Here is a 17,206-nt window from a genome sequence, read left to right as displayed (position 1 = left end):
TAAAATTACCTGAATGTTCTCAAAAAGCCTAGAGTGCCTGATGTGCTAAGATGTCATTTTCATGATGAGACATTATTTTTGAAAACTTTTTGTCCTGTTAAATGCATGTTTATTGAAAAAAGTTTGGTAAACTGTGGGTATTGAAATCAACTTAATGAATCATAAAAAAATTCCGATATAATAGGAAATCCTCATGTATATTATATATAGTCAGGATAAATACTAGTGTCTAAATATAGGGGTGTCCTGGGTCATGATATAAAATGTGTTTCTTAATATTGTTAGTGATGAAAACTATCTGAGAAGAAGGGGCACAGCAGGGGGCACTTGGGCGGCTCAGTGGGTTAAGCATCTGCCTTCAGCTCAGGTTGTGATCTCAGGGTACTGGGATCAAGCCCCGCATTGGGCTCTCTGCTCAGCAGGGAGCCTGCTTCCCCGCTCTCTTCCTGCCTGCCTCTCTGCCTACTGGTCTCTGTCAAATAAATAAATCTTAAAAAAAAAAAAAACATATACACACACACACATACATACATACATACATACACACACACATACACACACACACACCGCAAAGACAAAGGACAAAATAGAGTCACCCATGCTCTCACCACTCTGAAGTAGCCACTGTTAACATTTTGGTATTTCTCTTATGTTTTCTGCTTATTCTATACCCAAAACAGATAGGCTAAAAATAATTTCTGGCTTCAGTAGTTATCATGTAGAGCCTCCCTAACATAGTTCTTTTATGTGACCTCTGTGTAAGTCATTTGCCTTCTGACATGGAGTTCTTCCATGTTACCTTTTAAGTTTCCTGGAGAGGAGTGTTCACAAATTTAGGTGTTCTAATCCTCTAACAAACCAATAATTAATTAGAAGTGGTTCTTAGTGTCTTTTAGGTGATTTTTCTGTCCTATAGCCTTGTTAGTTTCTGTTTTGAAAGCTCTTTGAGTGATTACCTTCCCATTACTAAGTAGTTACTTTCAGCCATAGTTTCTGGCTTTACCAACTTCAGCCACCATTTACTGACTCCAAAGGGAATTAGTTCATTTGTAGCATTACATTTCTTCTTCCTTCTTCCCCTTCTGCAGTGTGATTTGTTGTTGGTGGTGGTGTTTGGTTGGTTGGTTGGTTGGTTGGTTGGTTTTTTGGGCGGGTTCCTCTATTGGGATACCTTTGAAACTTTAAGTAATAGAAGGATACCATTGTTTCTTGTTCTGTCAGCACCAGTATGCCCTTACTTCCTTTCATCCCTGATCCCTCCTTCTATTTATCATCTCTGTTTTGATTTTTATGGAGTCAAGCTTGAAAATAGTTTCCAGTTATCAACCCTGTTTTGACTTTCATGGAGTCAAGCTTGAAAATAGTTTCCAGTCTTTTACTCACTTTACATCTTCTCGACTTCTGAGTTTTATAATAGTATATTGGGTGGGAGATAAATACATACAGTACATCTATTGTCTTGGACCCCTCCCCCGGTTTTCATTTTAATATCTTCTTATGTAAGGCACTCTCATGATTTGAACATATTAAAGATTTGTTATTTCAAGCGAGAGAGTAAATAAGTTGATTTCTGAGAAGATTCTTGCAGTTTTTGAAATTCTCTGTGGTGTTTTTTACTTTGCAGGTACGGAAAACTTTTTTCACCTTAGCATTTTGTGACTTTTGTCGAAAGCTGCTTTTCCAGGGTTTTCGCTGTCAAACATGTGGTTATAAATTTCACCAGCGTTGTAGTACAGAGGTTCCACTGATGTGTGTTAATTATGACCAACTTGAGTAAGTAATCAAAAAAGTCTCTTTTCTACTGACATTTTACTTTTCTTTATGTGAAACTAGTGTATCTTAGAGCCTGGGAACTTTCTATCCAGTAGAGTTATGGGGAATTTAAAAAGGATGCCTGGAGAATATGCTGTAGTATAGCCAATACTGCTCTCCTGAATTGTAATTCTGATTAAGCTATACATCTCATTTATGTCTTATGCCCTTTTTAAATTAATAAAGATCCCTTGCCCATAGATATCATTTTTAGATGGTTTTTGGGAGGAGAGTGGGTGTGATTTCAATTAAGTTAACCATTATATTTTTGGGTCACAGATCAGGGTTCTGGTTCTATCACTATTTTGTAAATTATATGTATTCTCTCTCTCTCTCTCTGTCTCTTTCTCTCTCCTTCAACTTCCCCTGCCCAGTTTATTTAAAAGTAAGATATAAAATCTTTGTACCCAGTGTATCTCTTTCTAAAATTTCTGTTTGCTTTATGCCAGAGTTTCTGTAATAAGACTAGACTAAGTCTATTGTAATCTTTTTTGTTGTTGTTGCTGCTACTACTGCTAAGGTCTTTTTAGTTTTCTCAATCACTTGAGCAAAGAGAATTCAGCTCTATAAAGTATGTTATAATGATATAATCTGAGAGGGTAGATATATTTTCTTCTAATTCCTTAACCATACAGCATGATTTTTCCTCTCTAATATATAGAAATTCGCTGTATAGAGCAATTAGTTTTAGATTATAAGCTTGCTTTTCAAAATACAGTGTAATTTTTTTTTTAAATAAGTCTTCAGGCAAAAACACAACTAATTGAATTTAGCAGTCATTTCTGAAAGTAGAATTTGATCCCAAATATTTCTGTTAACTCTATAATGTATTCTGGTGTATGAAGCTTCTGGGTTTTGCACAAGTTAGGTTTGTTTTGTTTTGTTTTTGTTTTTGCCTCACAGTTTGCTGTTTGTCTCCAAGTTCTTTGAACACCACCCAATACCACAGGAGGAGGCCTCCATAGCAGAGACTGCCCTTACGTCTGGATCGTCCCCTTCTGCTCCCCCCTCCGATTCTACTGGGTATGACTTGACTCCTGCTGTTTAATGACAGTGCATTTTGAGCTGGTTTCTTTTGGATCTTTTGGTTAATTATAAACCTTTCCAACTACTTGGATTGTTAAATTAAGGATTTTTCTTCAGGTAACTTATTTTATCACATCAGGCAAATTCGTACATGCATTTGTTAAGATACATGTGGTTAAAACTGACCTAGACTGTTTCAGGACCAGTCTTGGAAAAAAAATCAAGTAACAGATCATTTAGAGTCCCTGCCTTATGCTCATCACTTTATTAGATAATATTAAATATAGAAGTATATGATTCCAGTTTAGAAAAGTAGCATTGACCAGTGAGACAATGGCAAACAATTTAAAAATTGTATGTAATTATAGTCTACAGTTTCTCAGATGATATGATATTTTAAACAATGTGAGGACATAAATATGATGTTTCCTGTAAACAGGAGAAAAGCAAGAGTAGTCAAAAATATTTAATGAAAAAATGGGATTTGAACTAAACTTTGAAGAATTCTAGAATCTGAATGAATCCAGGGAATAAAAAGCATGATGGTGGGTTGGTAGGGGAGAAATAGCATAAACAAAGGGAATGGGGAGAAGGGATGGATATGTGTAAAGAAAAATATTAATAGTATTAGTTGTGGAAGATAAAGGTAAAACTGACTTTAAAGGTGATATAAAATATCATATATTCAAGCTTCATAGGGGGGAAAAAAGATGATGATGAGTAACAGATCTTAGTGTTTTGGAGAATTTCTTACATAGGTCTGCATTCTCTTTACCTTTTGGATTTGAAACAGAATAAATTATGCTGTATTTGGAAGCATATGTTTAAAAAAATGTCCCCACATGCCATTTTGTTCTATAATATTCCAGAGATAATTAGTTAAGATCATGAATATTTATAGTCAGTTTGAACCCTACTTCCTTCCTCTCTTTACAATGTAATGCTATCTTTTCTGTCTAAAGACAGAAAAAAGTAAGTGGACGATCCTGAGACCTGTAATTTTACAAAGCCAACCTTTCTAGAGGTTTCATAGGCTAGAAAAATTAGCAAAAGATTTGTATTAAAGACTGGATGTTTTTATCTACTTTGGAACACTAGAAAATGTAGCCTTTTTTTTTTTGGTCAGGTTGTAACAGTTACTTGGTCTGTTGGGGTCCTTTTATTCCTACTGTCTCTATGGTTAGCTTTATAGTACCTGGGTCTTTCTTAGATCAAAGTGTTGTTATTGTTTGTTTTGGTTTTTAATTAATATTCTGGCTATGGCATTTACTCCTGGCAGGTCCCAGTTCTGTGAGCAGAGTTACAGAACACCACAATGAAATTATCATGGTCTTTCTGAAGGTTTATAATGGTAATGATCCAGACAGTTACCTTCCACTGAAAGGTTGCTATCTTAAAACTGAGAACCATTTGCTTATGCCACGAGTATTTTATTTATAACTAAACTGAAGTACATTCTGGTCTTGAGCAAATGATAAGAAAGGTGTTCTAACTTTTGTTTTCCTGATGCTTTTATGTCACAAGTGTCTGTATGTGCCTATGAAAAGATAGAAGCCAATCCTGTCTATACTGCTGTTCCTTTGCATTTTGTTAATAGTACTTATAACAACTATAGTGCTCATGAAATACATACAATAATGGATGTAACCAAGACATATTGAAGTGATACATTGGCCAGTTTGTACCTCCATTTCTGCTTTTTAAAAATGCTATGGGATGTTTGAGTATTTGAAAAGTCAGTGTTTTAAAATTTGCATATTGCTGAACAGAAGTAGTCGCTTTGCTTCAAAACTTTTAATACTCTTAAAAAAACTTTTAATATTCTAGATTGAAAATGAGATATAAACTAACTGGTAATTTGCTAAAGGGTTTTAAAGGTAAAATTTTTTCTCTTTTTAATTTAATACTGCTTTGAAGAGGTTTGCAGCAAAATAGATAGGGGTGTCAGGAGAAAACCAGTTTGCTGGCTCCCAACATATTTCATAGGGTATAAATCGTCTTGGTCCAGGTAAAGACATCCCAGTATGGAAACTGAATTTTATCAGTTCCCACAAATGATGAGAATTATTAGAGATAAACTGGTTTACAGTGACCAGAATTAGAAAAGACTAAATCAGAATTCCAGGTAAATTCATTTCCATGAGAAATATAGCTGTGTGTAGACCAAAGTTCATATGTTGGATGGACCAGCACTCTGCTTTTAGAAGATAATAATGACAAATCAAATTAAAATCCAAAGATTGCTTTTGTTAAGCATGGGATTACTACATGACTCAGATGTTTAATGGTACCAGGACATAGTTACTTGCAGTTTTATCCAGAGCTATATATTTGCTGTCAGGGCTGGGTAGATTGACCTTATATGCCTTCTACTGGGTGGTGGTAGATACCAACTGCCAAATAGACTCTTTCTGAATTGGTGTAATATGCAAGATATTATCTCTTTCTTGTATATCTATTCTTCTCTTTAGGTAATAAAATCTCTCATATTAAATCCAGGTTTTTTCTTTTTCTACTTCTGGACCAGTGCCCTTTGAATACATGTTTGCTTTGTTATAAAACTACACATTGCAGTCAAAATCTTAATTTAGTGACTTTCAGAAATGACTTGCTGTCATTTAGGCCTGTGCCAGATTAATTATATTAATTAGACTCCCTCTACAACTGTAGTTAATTCAAGCTCTTTCCACTTTTAAGTCCTAACTTAAACTAACTATGCTATTGACTTGAGACTTTAAATCAGCTATGGTTTTTTAAAAGTAGGTGCATTTTCCAAAACTTAAAAAAATAAAAAAAAAAGTTTTATCACTTTTATATTCTTTTACCTGTTCCCAAAACACCTTAGCACAAGGCATATATTGGCTGCCTAAAGCAAAAGAGAGCCCTGTCATAAACTAAAAATTTCTCAATAATTAATAGAGTAAAAAGGACAAGTGGAGCATGGTAAATTTTCTGAAGGCCAGATCCATCAGGTTTAGCCTGTAATTCTCATTGGGTGATACTAATTTTTTAAAGTACATAATCTTTAATTTTATTTCAGTTCTAAGTGGACTCCATTTATAAGAACAGATAAACGCAAAATTTCTCTGCCTTCTCTCTTCAGAGAGTCAAATTATAAACTAGTGTGGTTCAGGTTTTGTTAATGTGCTTTATTCAGAACCTTTTAAATATTTTATTTATTTAACAGAGAGAAAGAGATCACAAGTAGACAGAGAGGCAGGCAAAGAAAGAAAGGGAAACAGGCTCCTTGCTGAGCAGAGAGCCCAATGCTGGGCTCGATCCCAGGACTCTGGGATCATGACCTGAGCCAAAGGCAGAGGCTTAACCCACTGAGCCACCCAGGCGCTTCAGAACCTTTAAAAAACAAAAAACAAAAAACTTTTTGTCATTGTTTGGCTTCTTTGGCCCTTCAAACCTCTGTCTATTCCTTTTGTACTATATTTTCTTCCGATTCCTCTCTAAACCCTGTCCACTCACAAAATGTCTTTGTATTCCTCCACATTGTCTTTCTGGCTATGTCTTAATAACCACTTATTACAGAGATTGCATAAAATGGGGTGGAATGATAACCAATCTCTATGGAGAGGCTGTTAGCATTATGTCATTCATTGGTCTTCATGGAGCTCACTGAGACAACCGTACCTCCTCTATCACGTGATACCCCCTTCCCAATTCCTTGGATAGCCCTTCTGAGGACCTAGACTCCTCACTGATGTTTACAATCTCTTTGCAAAACTTCAGTGTGCTCTGTGAGTGCCAGGTTCATTTCAGGGCCATGAGATATCATAGAATTTGTTATTTATCTACAGGACCAAAATAGATCATTCTGTTACCTATTTTGATGATCTCATGAAAAAGCAATTTTTAAAAAAGATTTTCTTTAATGCTTAACATATGATTCTTTTTTGTTGCTCCATTATTGGACATGGTAAAAAGTTTAAAATATGAGAAATAACACTATAAGGGTCATCTTTTGGATTTGCAAATGGTCTATGCTATTGTTCAAGATTTTAATTCAGTGCTATGTAAAGCAACAGATACATCTTTCAGGCCCTGAAATCCACAGGTGTATTTTCAAAAATATTCATAATTTCCTAATACTTTGCATAAAAATCTCATTTTAGTAACTTCAGCTGTCAGGAAAAGATAAAGGTAGAATAAAATAGCAGATACTTTTCAGTCAGTCTCTAGTATCTAGGGATTTTTGTGTAACTTTAGAGAGTTCCTTTAGCTGAGTAACCACAGGTAATTTCTCACCATTTGTAGATTTCCCTGGAGTTTTTTGGATAAGAATCCGTTACCACTCATAGTCCCTGGAGGATCTGCTTGAGCAAAAGCAGCTTTGTCAGTATTAGCTGTAGGCATATATTAGTTTTTTTTTAACCCAATTACTGCTAGGTTTTTAATGCTTTACAAGGAAATCTTTGTATCATCCATTTTTTTAATGTTATTATCTCTGTAAAGTTGCTCTGAATCTTATCTTTCAATGACTTGATTTTTCCAGGCCCCAAATCCTCACCAGTCCGTCTCCTTCAAAATCCATTCCAATTCCACAGCCTTTCCGACCAGCAGATGAAGATCATCGAAATCAATTTGGGCAACGAGACCGGTCCTCATCAGCTCCAAATGTGCATATAAACACAATAGAACCTGTCAATATTGATGTAAGTAATCCAGCATTGTTAGAACTAAAAAAAATGCGAGTGTATTTCTTTATTTTGGTGCTATACTTGTAATATAGATCAGAAATGCCTGTCAGTTATTATTATCGATAGACTTTTCATGAATTACTGATCAGAAAAGCTTTGCCATCTTCTCTGATGGTATTAAATACTTAACTGGTGCCGCATTGTGGAGTTGTTCTGATTTTTTCCTTACGACATTGTTTCTGCAAAAATCTTATCTTCTTCGTTTATTTAACAGATAGTCCCTTGGCCATTTTATGGTAACGAAATAGGAATAGAGCTGCAGATTTTCTATTAAGATCAATTTGAGATCTTTATCTAAATTTCTAAAAGTACAACTTTGAGTTAAATAACCCGTAAGAACTAATCATTACTTTATGTACAAGACACGCAAAACTACCTTTTACCTTCCTTACTTTTTTGACTATACCATTGTATTCCATCTCTCTATATATCATGAATATTTGCATTTTTTTGGTAAAGTTTCTCATTAGGTTTTAATCTTTCATTTTTAAAAATGTATTTTCTCTTGTGTAATCATTATATCAGTTATTTTAACCACCATTTGGCTGGTCACTCTAGATGTTTTTACTTTTCCAGTTTTATCTTGCGCACTGTAACTTACCTTAGTTGCTTCTTCAATTAAATCTTCTTGGCAGCAGAAACCATTCCTAATATTAGTTCACTTGGCCCTAGTCTTAGAACTAAATGCATAAATGATCATCAAAAAAATGTTTGTTTCAGTAAAAGGGTAAGAATATGAAACAGGAAATTTCCCATATTTTAGACCAGGGATCAACAAACTTTTTCTTAAATGGCTAAATATTAAATACTTTAGCTTATGGGTCAGATGATCTCTAATGGCAGCTTTTGAATTTTGTCATTGTAGTGTGAGAACAGCCACATATAATACATTAGAAACAAATGGGTGTGGCTTCATTTCCACAAAACTTTCTTTACAGGATAATCCGATAATTGAGTTACAGAAGATATTAAGTTGCCCTTGCTACCTGAGCTGTAGTGGGCTGAGGTTCCTGGTCTTAGAATTAGGAGTCTCTTCTCCCAGAATTTGTGCTTTCATAGAAAGAGTGTAGGTTATCCTTAATCTCTGTAATAAGCAACAAAACAGAAAACCCATCAAACTTGTTTGCCTTGGAAAGTAATTTATATTTTAAAAGGAAGTTAAAATAAATAATAAAAATAATAAAAATAAATTTTAAAAAATAATAATAAAAATAAAAAGGAAGTTAAAACTGTTTCCCCAGGTAAACAGGGTATTAGAATTAGTGAGGTGATTACTAGTGTGTTAGAAGATGGGAATTTTTCTCATTTTACGGATATTCCTTATGTGAGTCCTCATAGTTATGAGGTTGAGTAGAGAAGCAAAAAATTGTCTTAACAGGAAAATACTCACTTAGTAACAGACTACTTTAATATTAGTGCCCCCACAAACATCCCTTCCCATCTAATACCAGTTTGCATTCCAGTCCCTTTACATTATTTTCCAACATTTCAATGAAAACATAGTGCAAATTGATTGCAAATCTGCCCCCCCAAAAAGGAAAGATTTTAAAGCTTTTATGAAGACAGTGAAAAAGGACTTTGAAGAACTACTGAAATTAGGAAAAGCCACTGAGAAATAAAGAATTCAGTAGAAATAAATTAGTCCAGTTAACCATAGAAAAGATGCAGTGAAATGATAGTATAATAGGCTCTTCAAGTGAAAATGATTTAAGTATCAAAGGATTGATAGAGGCCCTTCAGGGAATTGATGAAGCCCTCTAAAATTTTTATAAAGATTTATTTATTTATTTTAGAGAAAGAGAGCATGAGCAGGTGGAGGGGCAAAGGCAGAGGGAGAGAATCCTAGCAAATTTCCTGCTTGAGTGCAGAGCCCAACACAGGGCTTCATCTCAGGACCCTGAGATCATAACCTGAGCCCAAACCAAGAGTTAACCATTTAACTGAGTCACCCAGGTGTGCCTACAATTTTTATAAAAATGATTATGCTTGTGATGTAAAAGGTGAATATGAAATTGAGGATTTCAGTTCGTGCTATCACAACTTTTTTATTAAGAACACACACACACACACACACACAAACTGATGTCTAAGAATTAGCATTTGAAATTATAACAAAGTTTGCTGGGGCACCTGGGTGACTCAGTTAGTTGCATGGCCAACTCTTGATTACAGCTGAGGTTATGATCTCAGTGTCCTGGGATCAAGCCCTGCATCGGGCTCAGTACTCAGTGTAGATTCTGCTTCAGGATTCTCTCTGTCCCTCTTCCTTTCCCCCACCCCCTTTCTCTCAAATAAATAAATAAATCTTCAAATAAAATAACAAAATTTATTAAATGTAAAAGTAAAACTGTATTATAGATTTTAATTTCATTTTTCAAGATAAATTTCTAAATTCTGGACTTTGTTCCCACTTTTTTTTTTAATTTTTTATTTTTTATAAACATATATTTTATCCCCAGGGGTACAGGTCTGTGAATCACCAGGTTTACACACTTCACAGCACTCACCAAAGCACATACCCTCCCCAATGTCCATAATCCCACCCCCTTCTCCCCCCACTTTTTTTTTTTTTTGAGATTTTATTTATTTATTTGACAGAGAGATCACAAGTAGGCGGAAAAGCAGGCAGAGAGAGAGGGGGAAGAAGCTCCTTGCTAAGCAGAGAGCCCAATGCGGGACTTGATCCCAGGACCCTGAGATGATGACCTGAGCCGAAGGCAGAGGCTTAACCAACTGAGCCACTGAGGCGCCCCTCTCACTTTTTACTTTGAAATTTTTTTCTCTATTTTTATTTGATTCATTTTAAGTGGCCTTTTCCTAATAATCGATTTTTCCCAACTAATAAGGTCTTCCTTTATCTAGCTAGACCTGAATACAAAGGAAGAAAAAAGTAGGAGAGGGAAATATGGGAATAATGAGGTTGTGAAATAAGAAATCAAATCTTGGGGCACCAGGATGGCTCAGTCATTAAGCATCTGCCTGCGGCTCAGGTCTTGACCCCAGAGGATCAAGCCCTGCCTCAGGCTCCCTGCTCAAGGGGAATCCTGGTCCCTCTCCCACTCCCCCTGCTTGTGTTCCCTCTTGCTGTCTCTTTCTCTCTCTATCAAATAAATAAAATCTTTAAAACAAATAAAATAAAATCTTCTCAGATCTGTTCTCATAATGTTCAAAATTACAGCCATTTTTACTTTCAGTACTAACATCCTTTTATAGACTATTACCCTCTGGACTTTTTTACACCTCTGTTTCCTTATTCTAAAACTTTCATTGACTTCGCACTGATTATAAGATAATGTATAAATTCTTTAGCATTTTCATTCAATTCAGGTCATTTCATTCAGCTCCAATCATCATTTATCGTTTATCGTTCTAGTAAACAAGATTGTTTTGACTTGTTTTTGACATACTTGACAGTACTGACTCCGAGAGAGGCAATATGACAGAATTGGGAGTTAAGGATGAATTAGCACACAGTCTTTGACCTCAAAGAAGTTACAGTCTAATGAGTGAATCAGACATATAAATGAATAGACATGAAGAAGGGGGTAATAAACTCTACCTTGTTGTATATAGGAGTATTTAACAGAGAAAGGATAACATTTAGATCACATTGTAAAAGGTGCATGTGTAGGAGTTGATTAAGGATGCTTGGTGGGGGTTTTAGAAGAAAGGACAGTTGTTAAGGACATGGTACATGCAAAAGTATGGAAGTATCTTTGCATGGGATGTAATTAATAGTTGATATTGTAGGAGTATTTTTATTCTTATTTTACTGTTGAGAAAATTAGATTTGGGGAGGTTAAAAAATGTCTCAAGATCGCATCACTGATAAATTATTGAAATGGAGTATAAAACCTGTTCTTTCCTGCTTATGCTTAACCACTGTTTGGTAAAGTAATAGAAGAGAGGTGAAAGAGATGAGAGGTGGAAGATAATGCTGAGATTTCTCTGGCTTGGGTGAATAGATGGTATTCATTCCATTCATTAGGAGAGGAAATACCAAAGGAAAAAAGAACAGGACTTGTAGAAATGAAAATGGTAACTATTATTTTGAACATACTGACATTAAGATGTGTGAGGGACTTCACTGGTTTAGAAGTCCAGTAGCAGTTAAATATAAAGAACTTGAGTAGAGATACAGGTTTTGGAGTAATTAGCATATTTGTCAGTTAAAACCGCGAGTGTAAATATTACTCAAGGAGTATATGTAAATTGCCAAAAGGAGGGCGCCTGGGTGGCTCAGTGGGTTGAGCCGCTGCCTTTGGCTCAGGTCATGATCTCAGGGTCCTGGGATCGAGTCCCGCATCGGGCTCTCTGCTCAGCAGGGAGCCTGCTTCCTCCTCTCTCTGCCTGCCTCTCTGCTTACTTGTAATTTCTCTCTGTCAAATAAATAAATAAAAAATCTTTTAAAAAAAAAAAAAAAAAATTGCCAAAAGGATAGAATATGCTGCCCCATTGAATATTATTAACATTTGAGGTCCAGGCAGAGACTGTCGTTCTGTGTCTCTTTTGTGGGCTGCTCTTCCTAATTCTAACTTCATATGATTAAGAGTAAGTAGTGTTGCAGAAGCCAAAGGGAGAAAAGGGACTTCAAGAATGCTGAAGTAGTTGATGTTAGTTGCCAGTAAGACTCAAATGTGGGAAGGACTGAAAATGACTGTTGGACTATGTTCATTTTGTCATTTTGACTTCATTGAGAACTGTTTGAGAGGGCTGGTGGGGGAGAGCAAGGCAGGCGAAGATGTGAGTTAAGTATCAGTTTTGAGAAGCTTGGCTGTAAAGGAATAACAAAGGGGCCATAGATTAAAGCAGGGTTGAGGGACAGTTGTTTTTAATGTGAGAATCTTTTTTTTAAAGATTTTATTTATTTATTTGACAGAGACACAGCGAGAGAGGGAACAGAAGCAGAGGGAGCGGGAGAGGGAGAAGCAGGCCTTCAGCCGAGGAAGGAGCCTGGTGCGGGGCTGAATCCCAGGACCCTGGGATAATGACCTGAGCCAAAGGCAACGCTTAACGACTGAGCCACCCAGGTGCCCCTTAATGTGAGATTTGTAACTTGAGGGAAAGAAGCAAGTGAAGTGAGAGATTGAAAATAACAAGATATGGAATAATTGATATAGTAAAGTTCCTTTAATGTGGAAACAATGTCCCTCAGAGGCAACGAGGAATTAAAGATGGACATAGCTAGAGCTCTGTAGCTCTTTACAGGCTGTATGATCTTAGGCACATGACTTAACCTTGAAGCTAGCAGTTTCTACCTCTTACAGTGGATTGAAAATTTTTATTGTGCATTGTGCCTTGCACATAGTAAGAATTCAGAAATTGTAGCTAACATTACTGTGCAAATATTCATAAATATAGAGGCAAAACAGAATGTTCTCTGATGGCTTCTGTTTTCTCTATCATGCTCAAGGGAAAAAATAATAAGAAAGGAACTACAGGAGATAAGAAAGAGTTTGAAAGAGCCAGTATTGGAATAATAGAAGATCCTCTTTCACCTGAAACAAATAAAAAGGTTGTCAAAGAACTTTAAGAACAGATTGAAAAGTAGAAGTTTATGGTGCAGGAAGAGTGGAAAAAGCCAGAATTGGCTGATCCCTGGTTATGGGGAGTCACAAGGCTGGTGTAACAAAAAGGAAAGCAATGTGGCCTTTCTGCCTTTGTCTCATTCTTTCTGTCCAACAGGTCCTCTGGTTCCCGCACCCCTACATTCCTGTCTATCCCTCAGACCCCAAATAGTAGCTCATCTCTTGAAATGCTTCACCAGTGATAAGGTCTTACAGTTATTTATCCTTTGAACTTGTATAGCACTGAGGCACCTGGGTGGCTTAGTCGGTTAAGCATCTGCCTTGGGCTCAGGTCATGATCCCAGGGTCCTTGGATCTAGCCCTGTGTCAGGCTCTCCGCTCCATGGGAAGCCTGCTTCTTCCTCTCCCTCTGCCTGCTGATCCCCACTGCCTGTGCTCTCTCTCTGTCAAATACATAAGTAGAATCTTTAAAAAAAAAAAAAAATCTTTCACGCATACTATTTATTTGGCAGTTAACTAAACCTCTTTGGCCCCTCTTTTCTTTTCTTAAGCTATTCATTTATTATTTAACTTCCATGTTTGTATGTCTTTCTTCCATTTAGATTACAAACTCTCTCAAGAACACAAAGTTAGTGACACCACTAGGATTTTGTATTTATTGGTAGCCACACAACCCCTAATGCCTAGCATCCTGTTTGCCAGATATATAAGTATTTGTTGGTTATTCTGTAGAAGATGTTGAAGGCTTTATGTAATACATGATAGAAATGCATCTGTGGAATTTACTCTAGGTCTTAATCTATAAACAAAAAGCCGCCTCTGCAAAGAGCCTTTGAGCCTGTTTAGAGACATCTGGGGCCATTCGATCCTTCATATTTAAGTTAAACTGGATAAAAAAAGAAGTTCTGCCTCTGAAGGTCCAAGCAATGCCAGTAAACTTTTCGTTCCCCACCCCCAATATTGTCTGTTGTAAAAAGCTGTGTTTTAATCATAAAGACAGATTTTAACAAAACCCTTGCTTGAGCCATTTTGATTTTCTCCCTTCTCATGTTCCCTTACACATCTGTGTTTTTATAATTGTGATCCATGCACATTTCATTTTTTATCATATTGTAAACATGTTTCATGATACAAGCTTCATAATTATTTCAGTAGCTGCATAATACTTACTAAATTGATGTGCCATAATTTACTCAACCCAAATGTCGGTATGTCTGTAATAGGGAAATAATTATTTCTGGTTTTTTTAGTATGATGGATAATGCTGCACTGGACATTCTTGTGCATATCATTTTTTCTTCTGAATTATTTCCTTAGGAAAAATTCCCAGAAGTGGAATTACAGGATCAAAGGGTATGAACATTTTATGGCTCTTAACATGTGCCGTTAGAATTTTTTTTTAAGAAGTGACACAGCCATTGGTTTTGAATAGCCTGAACTGGATTTCAGCATTTGATCAGGACTAATAATCCCTTCAATATAGGGTTAGTTTGGTAGGTGCTTCCAAATGTTAATCAGGTTCACCAGCTAATTTCATATTCTTTCTGTTTTGTGAAGTCATTATAAGATAGGTATTATTTTGAATTAACCTTTCTATTAATGGTTAGTGAAAAGTTGAGTGTTGCTATTACTTTCTTACCATATTCTTTGAATAAATATCCATTACTGTTTATTTGTAGGACTTGATTAGAGACCAAGGGTTTCGTAGTGACGGAGGTAAGTAGTGATTTCCATTAAAAAAAAAAAGGGGGAAAAATGCAATTGCTTTGCTGCTTGTCTCCTTTATATTTGCTTCTATCATGAAACACAGACACACAGAAAAATGTGTAGAGAAAGCCCCAAATATTTTTTGCTTTACTTTATTACTTGTCATTTATATCTAATACGATATTAACTGATTTATAAGATGAGTAGAGAAAAAGAGGACATAAAAGGGAGTCTTAAATGTATTATCCACAATTTTAAAATCATCAAAGAGAGGGCCTTAATTATTTTACCCACTACTGGTTTCTAACCATCTCCAAAACTGAGATGCTAAATTTCCTTTGGGGGCCTCCACTAATACCTCTACTTGTTAATGATTGAGCTTAGAATCAGTTAAAACTTGATTTTCCTTAATCATTCTCAGCAAGAATCCCTTAGGTTGCCTATCACAACTTCTCAGTTTGATAGAATTGTCAGCCTCTTCTCTTCAGGTTTCTAGAAGGATTCTAAATGTACATAATAAAGAATGAACCCTAAGAGAAATCCTTTTGTCCTCTTACTCGTCCAGTAAATAAAATGAGAACTTGAGTTGAGATTTCTTAGCAGAATTTTCATCAAATATTCACTCTAGCACTCTGTGAAAACTGGGGACATAAAACATAAAACATAAAACATTGCTTAAGAAAGTACTTTTAAAGTAAGATTTTGCCCCATATAAGGTTTTCCCAAAAATGATATTTGAAACTGTCATAAAGATTTCTCCCAGGTGGTTCTCCATGCTTGCTTTTTCACCTGTCTTCTGTCTAATAAGGAAGACTTGGCAAAACCTGTTTATCTTGTTGAGAGTCAGTCTCTTCACTGTGACCTGCTTTATCTTGAAAATATCTAAGCCCAGACTTAAAAGATATTTTATATTGAATAAACGTTGTATAAGAACGTTGTTTTTTTTCCATTTGTTATTCCGTGAACCTGCCAATTAATGTTGCTGCAAGTTTGACTTTCATATGTCTTAATGACTGTGGCTTTTGATAATTTTGCCCAATACATCCAGCATTTAAATGTTGCCATCATGTTAGCATCACAGAGTTAACTTAGTCATACAAACTGCCTGCCTACTAGCAAAAATCAAATGGCATTTCTTGTCCTTGTTATGAGTCACTTTATAAAAAGTCATTGGGATTTTATGAAAACAAGCAGAAATTTTTAGACATCCAGAATTACTTTGTGAAGCAGGCTTCAGCTCATTTATTCCCATGACTTCTTTCATTTCTTCTTTGTGTCTGTCTTCCTGTGTTTGCCTGCCCCTCTCTTTCTCTTCTAACAGCCCCTTTGAACGAGCTGATGCGCTGTCTTCGGAAATGCCAATCCCGGACTCCCAGCCCCCTCCTACATTCTGTCCCCAGTGAAATAGTGTTTGATTTTGAGCCTGGCCCAGTGTTCAGAGGTAGTTGGGCTCTTCTTTCTTGTTTTCACCCAAAGCAAACTAAATATAAACTACGGACACTGTTTGTGCCTCACCCTCACAGCGTGTGTTTGTCAGTGTGAGAGTTTTCAGTACTAATTTCTGCTTGGCCTGGCTGGAATGCTCTGAATGTGCCTCACACATAACTCACTACCACAAGCTTTCTGTATGCTGTCCGTCATAAATTTCTAAAAGCAAGAATATTCTGTGCTGAGATGTCCATCTTGTTTTTTGTTATATCATTTACTTTTTGCTCTTGATAACTTCTTAAACTCAGTGGGTGGCAATAAATAAATAATGTATGCTGGGGTGGGGGTGTCCTTCAATTTGAATTACTTTTACTTTAATCCATTTAGGCAGTAACCTTCATGACTATTAATATTTGTTATCAATTTGTGTGGTTTTTTAAAAAGTAAAAATGGAAATCCCAATTGTGAGATTTTGCTAGACTTTTGGCTTTATTTTTCTGTAAGAGCAGTATTCTTTTTTAAAATGTAGGACATGTACATTTTATATTAAATCAAAGGTAGGGAGCCTTAAAAAAGGTCTATAATATATTTGGGGTACTTTAGCATACTTTAGAAAATATGAGGATTGACGCTCTCACTTATGCCCTAATATGAGGGGGAAAGCTAATAGTATAATTTCACTCTCGATTTTTAAAGATTTAAGTCAAAATTCAGACAGATATCTTGCTGTAGATATTTTTAAAGAATTCCATTTACTGCCTTTGCTACTTTCTGTTACTTATCCTGAATTTAGTGGTGGTGTTTCAGATTTTTGCTCTCTTGGCCCACCTATTGCTCATAAAATGCACAGAATGGGCTAGGAGTCCTGAGTGCTGAGGAGTAGTGACCGAAATAAGTAGTTGAGTGCCATCCTCAGTAGATAGGAGTGTGAGACCTGAGCAGGCAGTTAAGGCTTTAGGATGTTGAAAGTTACCAGTGAAAATGGATTATCCTCTT

The 17,206-nt window shown here is 36.0% G+C and overlaps 1 protein-coding gene across 4 annotated transcripts in view; it reads left to right on the top strand.

Annotated features, from left to right (window-relative positions):
- Positions 1-17,206, top strand: part of BRAF (B-Raf proto-oncogene, serine/threonine kinase) — a 179,146-nt gene that overhangs the window by 114,674 nt on the left and 47,266 nt on the right. For 3 of the 4 annotated variants that reach the window (XM_059172042.1, XM_059172044.1, XM_059172045.1), the window contains 4 exons: positions 1,625-1,773; positions 2,716-2,835; positions 7,343-7,502; positions 14,755-14,791. In XM_059172042.1, the coding sequence (XP_059028025.1) occupies positions 1,625-1,773; positions 2,716-2,835; positions 7,343-7,502; positions 14,755-14,791 (466 nt within the window). Of the gene's footprint in view, positions 1-1,624; positions 1,774-2,715; positions 2,836-7,342; positions 7,503-14,754; positions 14,792-16,103; positions 16,224-17,206 lie in introns of all 4 variants that reach the window. The other variant, XM_059172046.1, reaches the window with a different exon arrangement.

This window comes from Mustela lutreola, chromosome 4 (assembly GCF_030435805.1).
Source record: "Mustela lutreola isolate mMusLut2 chromosome 4, mMusLut2.pri, whole genome shotgun sequence".
In the NCBI taxonomy this organism is placed as follows: Eukaryota; Metazoa; Chordata; class Mammalia; order Carnivora; family Mustelidae; genus Mustela; species Mustela lutreola.
This window is presented reverse-complemented; position numbering and strand designations above follow the sequence as displayed.